This window comes from Canis lupus, chromosome 13 (assembly GCF_011100685.1).
Source record: "Canis lupus familiaris isolate Mischka breed German Shepherd chromosome 13, alternate assembly UU_Cfam_GSD_1.0, whole genome shotgun sequence".
Classification (NCBI taxonomy): domain Eukaryota; kingdom Metazoa; phylum Chordata; class Mammalia; order Carnivora; family Canidae; genus Canis; species Canis lupus.
Genome location: NC_049234.1, coordinates 27,421,176 through 27,433,841, shown reverse-complemented (window position 1 = coordinate 27,433,841; position 12,666 = coordinate 27,421,176). Strand labels below are relative to the sequence as shown.

Genomic DNA, 12,666 nt, shown 5'->3' with positions numbered 1-12,666 from the left:
CCAAAATATACCCTGAATCTGAAAACTTAGCCTCTCTCTTTGCTCTGCCTCCCTGGATTGGCCCACTGTCCTCTCACCTAGATGACAGTATTCATTTTCCTGCTGGTCTTATTTCTTCTGCTCTTGCCCCACTATAGTCCTTTCTCCAAAGAGCAGCCAAGTAAAAACTACAGGCCCTTCTTTTCTCTGTTTAAAATGTTTCTGGTGACTTCCCAGTATAAGGAATAAAATCCCCATACTTCATGGCCCGTGAGGCCCTGTCTGCATGTAATGGTTGTTTCCACTCAGCTGGAAGGTAAGTGACTCTCAGGAGAGCAGGGTCTTGGTTCTCTTGCTCATAGCCATATTTGAGAGCTTAGAACAGTACCTAGAATGTACCTAGTACATTTTTTACAAAATTAGAGGAGTAGGAACCAAATTTTAAAGTTGTCAGTTTTTCACCTTATACTAGGTTTTAAATAATACTAAAGTAGTAACTATCACTTTCACTTTTTTCTCCACATACTTTTACAGAATAAAAATTTACCAATAGAAAATACCACAGATTGTCTAAGCACCATGGCTAGTGTATGCAGAGTCATGCTCGAAACACCGTGAGTATTAGCTGATCTTTTTCACTTTAACAATCTTATGGAAACAGTTGTTTAGATATGAATATGTCTTATTTGGAAGGCAGAAATTAAATATATCTGAAGTATCCATTGCTTATATATGAACAATATGAAGATAGTTTGAAGCTAATGTAACTTCTGGTTAAGTAGAAAGTACAGTGGGTTTTCAGGTACCTAAGACCAGTCAGACAAACTTACTAGATGCTTTAAATGGGGAATTTTGTGATGCTTTTATTGGAGATAGGGAAGAGCTTTGCTGTTTTGATTACGCTTCTCATCAGCATTCTCTCCTTTTCAGTGAAGAACCTCACCTTGTCTTTTTGCTAGAGGGCTACAGAGTTACTCTTCTATTTGTCCCTTTCTCTCAGTGTTAGTTTACAGTCTTAATTTTATTTATCTATTTATTTTTTGGTTGACACTAATCTGAATTCTCTTCTGGGTTTCCCTTCACTTTCAACGCATTTGTCATATATGCCACAGTGGTGTCTGGCTGGATTTTCTTATCAGCAGGCAGAAAGAATTCCTCCTGGATTCCTAAATAGCATATGGTTTTATTAGGTAACTTGTTTTTGTGGAGCTTTTCATTTTCCAAAGCACTATTATACACATCATCTTACTGGAAAACCTTATGAAGTAGGAGGGCAGCTCTTCATTATTGTTTCCAGTAGAGGAGTGAGGTCCTGGGAAGTCAAGGGGCTTTTTTATGCACAGTGGCCGATTGGCCACACATATGCCTGGATGGCTCCATCCTGGTTCTAGGTGCTTTCCGCTATGTCACACTGCCTTATATATAGACAAAAGTTCTATCCCTTTTTCCAAATGAGAGAAGAGTATGAGTGAATTTTAGTAAAATTAGAATCCAAATACAATAATGTAAATGCTTATATTAAGTTAGCTTCTAAATAGCAAACCTATTGCTCCATTAAGCTAGTGGCTTTTCCCATCATATTGGTGGGAACAGCCTTTACAAAGCACCTGTGCTGAAACTACTTTGGGGCTACTTTGATTTCTCTGATTTGCCTCATCTCTGCCAAGCAGAAGGAGTTACGGTAAACTAAGGAGGATGCAGAGATCAGAATACGTATTATATCTGCTCCACCTACCTCAGTTGTCTAGGAATCTCACTGTGGAGAAAGGGGGGAGGGGTTATAATGCTTGTATTCCCTTTAGAGATCAACAGGATACATCTTTCAGCACCAGCTGAAAGGTGAATCAGCTCATTAAGTTATGCCTCATCCATCCACATATTTTCTACCCTCCAGGGAATACAGAAGCAGATTTACAAATGAAGAGACGGTGTCATTCTGCTTGAGGGTAATGGTGGGTGTCATAATACTCTATGACCATGTACATCCAGTGGGAGCATTTGCCAAAACATCAAAGATTGATGTAAGTTATATTGCTTTATTTAATTCCAAACCACTCGCATAAGTGAAAATCATAAGCGTTAATTTTATTTATAAGAGCTGCAGGTTGTACTCTGTCACAGACCTCTCAGTATTATAGTTTCTGATAATGGTGGGTTTCTGTTGCCTCTTATGTTGGACTTTATACAGTCATATATGGGTGGAGTAGTAGAGTAGAGTAGGACAGCTGGAGTCTTTTAACATGCCTCTGTGTCCCTCGTACTCCTCAGCAGTCCTTCTGCCTATTTTGCAATATAAATTTAAAAAATCAGACATAAGAAATTTCCTTTCATTCTTTGACCAAAGGCCATTTCAAACAAAAGACTTATTTCCAGATGTATATAGAATAGAAAGTCAGTAGAGGGGGCACCTGGGTGGCTTAGTCAGTTAAGCGTCTGCCTTCAGCTCAGGTCATGATCTCAGGGTTCTGGGATCCAGCCTCATGTTGGGCTCCCTGCTCAGGCAGGGAGTCTGCTTCTCCTTCTCACTCTGTGATCTCTCTGAGTCTCTCTTTCAAATAAATAAAATCTTCTTTTTTTGTAAGATTTTATTCATGAGAGACACTGGCAGAGGGAGAAGCAGGCTCCATGTAGGGAGCCTGATGTGGGACTCAGTCCCAGGACCCCAGGACCCCAGGATCACAACCTGAGCTGAAGGTAGATGCTCAACCACTGAGCCACCCAGGTGTCCCAAATAAATAGAATCTTTCAAAAAAAAAAAAAAAAAAAGTAAAGGTACTCCAATGAAAGAAAGACAATATAATATAGATTTTCTCCTCCCTCCCAATCATAATAACTTGTGGCCCTAGTCTGGGCTTCTATTTTGCTTATCTCTACAGAAGTTTATATTAGGAATAAAGCAGTTTCCTGATAGAGTTAGTTCAGGTTCTTGGCATTTCGTGTCTAGATTCCTGATTGCTAGCCAGCCTCCCTACCTTTCTTTATTCATGTCCATCCTCTGTGAAAAGAAATGAGTGAACATTTATTGAGTGATTACTATGTGTCAGGAATTTTATTCTTGTTTCCCCACTTCCTTTGAAAATACTCTGAGGATGTAGATGTTATCTCCTCCATACTAACAGAAAATCTAACACTTAAGGAAATTACAAGTATAATTGCTAGAATGTTAGAATAGGATTTTGAACCCACATCTCCATGGCTTCCAAAGCCTGTGTGTTCTTTCTTTGAGGTGTTTTTGTTTTGTTTTGTTTTGTTTTGTTTTTTAGATTTTATTTAGTTAATTAGTGAAAGTACCTGCATAAGAGTGAGGAGAGGGGTAGATGGAGAGAGAATTCCCAAGCAGATGCCACACTGAGCGTGGAGCCCAGTGTGGAATTCCATCCCAGGATTCCAAGACCATGACCTGAGCTGCAATCAAGAGGAGGACACTTAACTGATTGAGCCACCCAGGCACTCTCAAGCCTGTGCTGGTTCTGCTATGCTCTGTTTTTCATAGTCCTCATAGTCCTTACATACCATCTTCACTGAGTTGTTTCCTTTTTATAGCCCGTAACAGCCCCTGCCTCATTAGTTACAGTTGAGTCTTCCTGGCATGTGAGGCCCTCTGTAAACTTCCCTGTGCTAGTCATTTAGTCCTGCAAGATTCTGTCCTCAGCGTGTGAAAAACTTTATTTTGATCAAGATGTTTGTCTACTTGGAAAGGCTCCTCTGTTCCTTGGCAGCGTGTCCATTCAGTCCTTCCATAAACTGCTCCACACCTTTTCTGGGAAGTCTTCCCTTAGCAACCCTTAGTTTTCTCATTAGTGTGCATGGTGCTTCTGTTTGACTGGTTCGGTTCTTAAAAAGTTTTGTTTGATAGAGAAACTGAAAATAACATTTGGGTAGGTTGTTTCCCTTCTAAGAATAATGATTTTAACATTTCTAGAATGTAATTGCTCAGGAGTTCCATAGTTGTGGTACTAATTTAAGTACTACTGTTTTGAGATAATGAATGTTATTTAAGAAAACAAACATTTTTACCTTTTCTATTTCCTTTTCTTCTTAGATGAAAGGTTGTATCAAAGTTCTTAAGGACCAACCTCCCAATAGTGTAGAAGGTCTTCTCAATGCTCTCAGGTATGTATATGTACGTGTGCATATGTATAGAAAAAAAATATGTAAGAAAATGCTCCAAAATGCAAATATTACAAAGAATATGAGTATGTATGTTCATGTTAGAAATATGAAGATCTCATTTTGCATTATTAGTAATCCTGCTTTCAAATATTGGTTACAGTATTTCTACAATAAAGAGAGCATGGGAGGGGCGACTCAGATGAAAAAAGCAGTTTCATTTCTTTGCCAAAGATTTTGGCTTTCATTTTTTTGATTGTCTTGGGGTGTTTGTTTATTATTTTTTAAAGATTTTATTTATTTATTCATGAGAGACAGAGGCAAAGACACAGGCAGAGGGAGAAGCGGGCTCCACACAGGGAGCCCGATGCGGGACTCAATCCCAGGACCCCAGGACTACGCCCTGAGCCAAAGGCAGAAGCTCAACCGCTGAGCAACCCAGGAGTCCGGGGATGTTTGTTTTTTAATTTTTTTTTTAAATTTTATTTCTTTGAGAAAGTGAGAGAGCATCAGGGAGAGGGAGAAGTAGGCTCCCCACTGAGCAGGGAGCCTGATGGGGGACTCAATCCCAAGACCCTGAGATCATGAACTGAGCCAAAGGCAGCTTAACCAACTGAGCCACCTAGGTGCCCTGTTTTTAAATTTTTTAATGAATGTATAACGTGCTAATTGCAAATAAAATCCAGCAAACACAGGAAAATTTAAAGCAAAATAAGGAAATCACAAAATCTCACTATTTTGAAATAAACCTCTACTAACCTTTTGGTATATAGTCTTGTACAGCTTTTTCTTTACACTTGTAGATAGTCACAGATCTGTGATACTTTTTACAAGATACAGTACCATACAAACTCTTCTACAACTAGTTCTTTTCCCTTAATATAGTGTAATTACATTCCTAGTTTCACAGATACCTTTATTACTTTTGTATATTTCTTAAAATGAAAATAAAGCTGTTATTTGCTGTCTTTCCTCAGCTTAGACTGACTTAATGTAGTTACTGTGGCTCCTACAAATGCTGGCTTTTTTTTTAAGACAGGATTCTCTTTCTTTTTCTTTTCTTTTTCTTTCTTTCTTTCTCTTTCTCTCTTCCTCCCTCCCTCCCTCCCTCCCTCCCTCCCTCCCTCCCTCCCTCCTTCCCTCCCTCCCTCCCCAGTGTGGGGCTTGAACATACAACTCCCAAGATCAAGAGTCTCCTGCTCTACTCACTGAGCTAGCCAGGAGTCTCTTGAGTGCTGGAATATTTTTAAATGTAAATCTTAGCGTATCCTAACATCTTGATTACAGAGATTTAATTTATAGTATAATATCCCTAACATAAAAGACAGTTTGCTCATTGCTTGATAATTTTGTGTTTAAATGCTCAAAATTGCATGAGCACAGAAATACAGAGACTTTTTAAGGTCGCAGGCCATCTTTTCACTGCAGTGCACTTTAGTTCACATGACACACAAAAATGATTTCCAATTCAGTATTAAATTTTTCATGTTTTATGAGCAAAACAGGTTCTTACTCCTCTTGAATGCTTAGTCACACTTGGTACATCATAAAGCAGAGTCTGTGCTGTGTCACTTCAGCTGAATGGAACCATCAAATGATTTTATTAGGATTATGGAAAGTACTCTATAAGCTATGACTGCCTCGGTAAAGAAGGTCGGTCAATTCTAAACAAATACTAGAAAGATTCAGGACCGTAATATAACAGTAAAAAGCCTCGTGATGTCAAACTGTTTGCACCATAAGCCTATGGAAGCCACAAACTTTCAGGAATTTTTTTACTCTGGAGATTTTTACAATGTAAACCTCATTGGTTTTATCCATATTCATAGTATTGTGAATCCCTTTCTGAAGATTCCCTGGGTCCCATCCCAGTCAGCCTAGTTTTTCTCCCAAGACCCTTCTTTCTGGGTAGATTCTGCAAAGCCAGCCACTGACATGAAACCTGCTTTGAAAAGGAAGAAGGAATTGATGTCCAGGAGGGCCTACTGTTATTTCCTTTACCATGAAGAGACAGTACTCCGCACAGTAAAAGCTCAGAATTTGCTTTTGTTTTTCAGAATTTAAAGGTAGTGAGGTCTTTCTACTCTAGAACTAGGGCAGCACCAGGCAGTGGCTCTAAGTGAGAGGTGGGATTGAAGACTCACACACACCGGTCTGTGTTTGAGGAACAGGGGAAGAAAAGCACCATTGAGGCAAGAGTCACCTCTTTTCAGTTTTCTTTTCACATGTCTAATGGAAAATAGATGAAGGTTTTGTTGCAGAAATAACCCTTGAGCTGTTTTTATACATAGTGAACATGTTGTGTCTGGTTCTTATTTTTTCACCCGGGAAGTTTATAAGGTTCACCAGTACACTTGATGCTTTATAGTAGTGGTTACAATTAGTAAAATTTTTATATCACTGTGCGTTTGTATGCAGTTTCATATGTATGACTTTACTTAATCTGCACCACAGCTCTGAGAAGTAGGTGATGGATATGAGGTGCTGGGGATGTTTCCATCATCCAAAAAGTTACTGTGAGCTCTTGAGAGACTCATAGATCACATAGCAAATAAATGTTGGCATCTGTTTTCACATTCAGAATTTCATTCTTAAAATCCCATATGCTTGATGCTGTACCATTAAGCCTTAGGTTTCCTTTGTGATTGAACCCTGCAGTGGTTTGGAGTAACTGAGAAGGAAGCAAAAATGCAGATTCCCAGGTCCCCATCCCCATCCCCATCCCCAGAGAGTCTCTCTCTCTCTCAGGTCTGGGCCGGGGCTCAGGCACCTCATTCTATATGTAAACACCCACCCTAGCCCCTAATATGCTTCACTCAGAGCAAAGGAGATACTATTTGAAAAACATCTTATAATCCCAAAAGTGCTGTGCAAATGTTAATTGCTATTTACACCTCCACAAAATGGAAGACACTTTTGTGGAATTACTTTCTGAGTAGCTGCTTTTTACCAGAGGTGCTCACTATGTCATTTTCCTCCGAGCCAACAGTTAATAATGAAAAAATTTTAATTGCGCACACATATATGCTGTTTATTTTGAATTCTTCTCTGTAGTTATTACAAGGGCCTCCAACTTACAGTATGTGATCATAGAAAAGCAGCAAGTCATGCCTACATTTTACAGTTGGAGAAATAGAACCAAGTGCCTCGATTATATGAGAGCAAGCCAGAGTGGAGAGTTAAGGTTCTGTGCTAGATAACAGCTTGCTTTACTAAATTTCAGAGTAAAGGTTGCTTTTCTTGAGTAGAAAAGTCATGCACTCAGTGAGGAACTTTGTTGTTATATACGAAGTAAGATAATACCATACGTATCCGTATATGATTTTCACACATTAGGTGTTCTGGCCTGCTTGCCACCCCCCCTCCCTCTCTCCCTCTCTGCTTCTCTCCTTCTCTTCCTACCTCCCTTCCTTTTCTTTCTTCCCTTTCTTTCTTTATCGGAAGGGGGCAGAGGGAGAGGGAGAATCCCAAGCAGGCTCCACTTCTAGTGCAGAGCCTGACAGAGGGCTCGAACCCAAAACTCTAAGATCATGACTTGAGCTGAAATCAAAGAGTCGGATGCTTAACCAACTGAGCCACCAAGGCGCCCCAATTCCTGGCCATTTCTTGATAAGAATGTGGTGATGTGGGATGCCTGGGTGGCTCAGCAGTTTGGGGACTGCCTTCGGCCCAGGGCGTGATCCTGAGGTCCCGGGATCAAGTCCCGCATCAGGCTCCCCACATGGAGCCTGCTTCTTCCTCTACCTGTGTCTCTGCTTCTCTGTGTGTCTCTCATAAATGAATAAAATCTTTTAAAAAAAAAAAAATGTGGTGATGTGACAAGCCTGCCTCCCAGTTGGCCCCATTCAGGGGGAAGCATGTGAGAACTGCTGGAAATGCATGATCACGTCCTGCAGAAGCAGCAAGAACTTGTGTTTGGTGGAGAGGAAAGCACTTACAACTCCTGGAATGTCACCGAACATTGCTGAGTACTGATACTTAAAACCACTCTACGTAGAAGTGTTGGTGTGCCAGTTATGTGGCCCTCTCCCCTATCCAGGAGCATAAAGGAAGGGAGAAGAACATAAATGAAGAGAGGAATGTTAAACATTTTTATTTCCTGACATTGGTAGAATCGTGTGCAGCTATATATACTTTCTTTGCACTTGGAAAATAAAACAGAAGGCTTTAGTCTTGGCTATATCACCTGCCACTTAATGTAAATATTCCTGTATGGATAGTTTTTTCAGCCTGGCTGCTTACTTTCTTATCTTCCTTCTGCAAATACTGATTGAGCACCTATCACGTGCCAGGCACTCTGGTGTCTCTTCAGTAATATGTAAACAATTTGGAAGTGGCTTCTACGTAAAACTGTTGAGAATATATCAGCTATTTAATTAAGTACATGTCTGTGTCTTTACCTCTCCAAGGATTTGAGTTTTCAGGTCCTTTCTTCAATTTTTAAATTGATTTGAGATGAAACTGACAAGAATTGGGTTTAAATTTCTTAAAGACACAAAGACCATCTGTGTGTCCTTGCTTGAGATGATATATTCCTTAAAGATTATATATGAAATTCTTATAAGCCAAATTAACTGATGCAGCATTAGGTTCCATCTGAATTGTCCTGCATTCAAGCACTGAGCACCTGTCTCCATTGCTGCTCATCTGGTCCAGGCCTTGATCATCTCTCACTGAGGACCCTGGAACAGCCCCCTGTTTAGTCCCTGTGCTGTTCCTCTGCTCCCTATGGTTCTTCAACAGAAGAGCAGGCCTTCCAGAACCTAAATGAAATCCCATATCACTGCCCTACCTAGTATCCTCCATTGGCTTTCATTGCGCTTAAAATAACCTCCCAACCCCTTGATGTGGCCTGCGGTGTCCTCATGAGCTGGGCTTTTCCAGTCTGTAAGGGCCTTTCTAGTACTTTCCTCCTTTGTCCCTAGTATGAGTGTAATACCGTCTTCCTGCTTCACCAGGTGGTAAGCTCTGGGAGCAGCGCCAGACATAGCAGGCCTTGCTCACTGACCTTGGGCTATGTGGTGAATTGTCTTATAAATCTGATGACTCATCACAATTCCCGTGTTTACATGCTTATAGCACAACACACCTACCTGGAAACAAGGCACTTGGGGATGTGACAGTTTGGGACTAGAACACAGGTCAGCCTGCTTCTTTGTAAAGGGCTAGAGAGTAAACAGACATTTTAGGGTTTGGGGCCACATGGTTTCTATCGTAGCTACTCTGCTGCTGTAGCAAGAAGGTGACCATAGGTAGTACTTTAGTGAATCTGTATGGCTGTGTTCATAAAAACACTGAAATTTGAATTTCATTAATTTCCATGTTAACATGAGATATTCTTTTGCTTTTTTTCCCCCATTCATTTAAAATGATAAAAATGTACTTCGCTCACAAGCCATACAGAAACAGCTGTTGGGTTAGATTGGCCCCGGCTGTAATTTGTCAGTCCCGGGATGGAGTAAGGGCTGCTTTCCTCCGAGTGAGCAGGTGCAGCCAAGTGTTTCCTTTAGGATTTAGTCAGATCATTTCATCAAGGTAGCTGTGACTCAGTTACACAGCTCCTGGATCTTCTGTTTAACAGCTGGTCAGGAGGCTAAGGCAGGCAGAACCTGACCATAGCCGAAGCTGGAAACCAAAGGCACAACTCTGAGAGAAAATGTGCCTATTTGCCCACCTTGTAATAATTCTCGAACCCAGTGCAGAAAATGGCTTTTTAAAAATACCCTAAAATTGCTGTTTGTTTTTGTTTTTGTTTTTTTACTTTTAGGTACACAACAAAACATTTGAATGATGAGACTACCTCCAAGCAAATCAAATCCATGCTGCAGTAACCGTCGTGGAGTGCGCACCTGCTGTGGACGGAAGACAGTATTCTGCAGTGACTGGGAATGCACAGTTTTTAGTGATTGCAATTACTATCTCATGTACTCTTGCTTTTTATTTCTTTCCTCTGTTCCTCTTCCCTCTTTTTTAATCATGTTCTCGTTCTTAAGACTTCTTTTCTGTGCCAAAATCAGTAAAGTTATACTCTGGAGGGATATTGTCCCTTCAAACGGGCCATCTAAGGCAGCTAATTATGCATTGCATTGGGGTCTCTACTGAGAAAAATTCTGTGACTTGAACTAAATATTTTTAAATGTGGATTTTTTTTGAAAACTAATATTTAATATTGCTTCTCCTGCATGGCAAAACTGCCTATTCTGCTATTTAAAAACCCTCAATGACTTTATTTTCTACTGCCGCTTTTTTCATGTGCAGCCAAAATGAAAATGTTTAAATTAACTGTGTTGTACAAATGGTACCCAACACAAACTTTTTTTAAATTAGTAAGACTTTTGTTTTAAAGTTTTAAGTTTGCATTTGACTTTTTTTGTAAGGATGTATGTTGTGTGTTTAACCTTTATTAACTAACGTTAAAAACTGTGATGTGTGCGTAGAATATTACGTATGCATGTTCATGTTTAAAGAATGGCTGTTGATGATAAAATAAAAATCAGCTTTCATTTTTCTAAGTGTGGCTTGGTTTACTGGTGTGTTTTGAGGCTTCTAATGCCCTCCCCATGTTGTTTTACTGGAATGCATAAACACATAATTTCCCATTCCTGTAGAGGAAAGCTGGTTCTTTTTAATAGTATTTTTCTTCATTATTGTCTGTGTAGATAGTTTTAATTGCTTTTAAAATCTTGCTAAATGCAGTAAGACCAGTGATTTTTTTATTAACTTGCCTTTTACTCTTGATTTACTCTTGCATGGTTGTAGTAATAGGAGGAAAACTCTACTTGCCTGACTCACAGTTCCCAGGAGTGAGAGGGTAGTCACAGGAAACAAAGAGGGTGGCAGGAAGAGCAACCCTCAGCACGGGAGGGGATGACATGTAAGCGAGGCTCGAAACCAAAGGCCTTGACACTAGTGGTGAAAAACTAGCGTGTTCGTTATTTGAAGATCATAAAACCTTGTTGCAACATCTAAATGTCCTGATTGGGAGAAGCAGCTTAAAGGTTGTTTAGTCCGGCTGTGCTGGTGATGTGATGAGTATCTTAGTGTCCGTCCGAGCTCTAGTGCATTTAAAGTGGAAGAGAGTCTCAGAGGTTTCCACCAAATCCTTCTGTTGTGCTAGTGCCAGGATCGTGATGCCCACACCGCCACCTTGGATTTCCTGCTGACCTGCTTGGCCTTCGTCTCATGCTCTCCCAGTGCATACCTTGTGCTTCTTCAGGCAGGCTCAGCGGCCTGCAGTTTAGATCGCCTCTGGTCCCCGAGCCTGCCCTCCCTTTCCTCTCTCATGTCCATCTGATGAGCAGTAGCTCTCGCTTTTTGAGACCTTCATGAAGCCTTCAGGATAACATTAACCTTCAAAGCATATTGTAATGAATTAAGTAATGGCCCCCTAAAAGATTTGTCTACCTGGAACCTGAAAATACAGATTTATTTGGAAAAAGGGTATTTGCAGATAAAACTAAGGATCTGGAGATGAGACCATCGTGAATTAGAGTAGGCCCTAAATCCAATGACAGATCCTTATAGGAGAAAAGAAGGGGAAACAGACACAGCAAAAGGCCATGTGCAGATGAAGGTAGATTGGAGCAGTGCGTCAGCAAGCCACGGAACCAAGGATGGCTGGCAGTCACCCGAAGCTGGGAGAGCATCATGGGACAGGTTCTCCCTCCACAAGTAGGGAGTCTCCAGAAGGAACCAGCCCTGCCACAACCTTGATTTCAGACTTCTGGTCTCTAGCACCAACTACTGAGAGGACACATTCCTGTTGTCTTAAACCACCTGGTTTGTAGTAATCTGCTGTGCCAGCCCTGGGAATCTAATACAGGTGCCTCATCAAACACTTGTGATACTTGACTGCACCTGTGGGTACCTTTTCTGACCCTGTGAGAACTCTGAGAAGAGCCACATCTGATTTTCCCTCAGTGACCCAAGGATCTTGTACAGTACCCAGATCTGAGTAGGGCCAAGTGAATGCTCGAATGGAGTGAATGAATACAAGTTAAAAATAATGAGGCCACTGGAAGAGAGGAAACAATACTGCTAAGGCCTTTTTGGTTAGCACAGTTAAGGCTCTGTATATTGGAGAAGAAGAAAAGTTTCTAACTCTATAAGGAGGGCTAGCAAACTGGTCTGCATGTCAAGCTGCCCAGCACCTATTTTTTGCACAGCTTGTGAACTAAGAATAGTTTTTACGTTTTTAAAAGGTTGAGAAAAATCAAAAGGATATTTCATGGCATGTGTAAAGTATACGAAATTCAAATTCCAGTGCCCATAAATAAAATTTTATTGGAACACAGCCTTACTCATTTGTTTACATATTATTTTTGGCTACTTTTGCACTCAACAGAAGGGAATTCTTGTGACAGAACCCATATGGTCCTCAGAGGCTAAAATATTTACTATCTGGCCCTTTGCAGACAGTTTGCTGACCCCTCCACTAGTTACTGCTAGAATAAACCGCTAGAGTAGAGCAGGTTTATTCCAGAACTGGGTGTGATAGAAGTGAGGTGCTACAGTGCGATAAAAGGAGCCATCCTTGCCTGCCGCCATGGATTTAATTTCTGGTCAAATATTTGCCAT

General features: G+C 40.6%; 1 protein-coding gene across 11 annotated transcripts in view; it reads left to right on the top strand.

The window, feature by feature from the left end:
• The window catches only part of CYRIB (CYFIP related Rac1 interactor B), a 147,707-nt gene extending 137,106 nt beyond the window's left edge, over positions 1–10,601 (top strand). For all 11 annotated transcript variants that reach the window (XM_038555524.1, XM_038555519.1, XM_038555520.1 and 8 more), the window contains 4 exons: positions 514–593; positions 1,874–2,000; positions 4,022–4,092; positions 9,857–10,601. In XM_038555524.1, the coding sequence (XP_038411452.1) occupies positions 514–593; positions 1,874–2,000; positions 4,022–4,092; positions 9,857–9,920 (342 nt within the window). In that variant the 3' untranslated portion in view covers positions 9,921–10,601. The remainder of the gene's footprint in view (positions 1–513; positions 594–1,873; positions 2,001–4,021; positions 4,093–9,856) is intronic.
• The last annotated feature ends 2,065 nt before the right edge of the window (positions 10,602–12,666 follow it).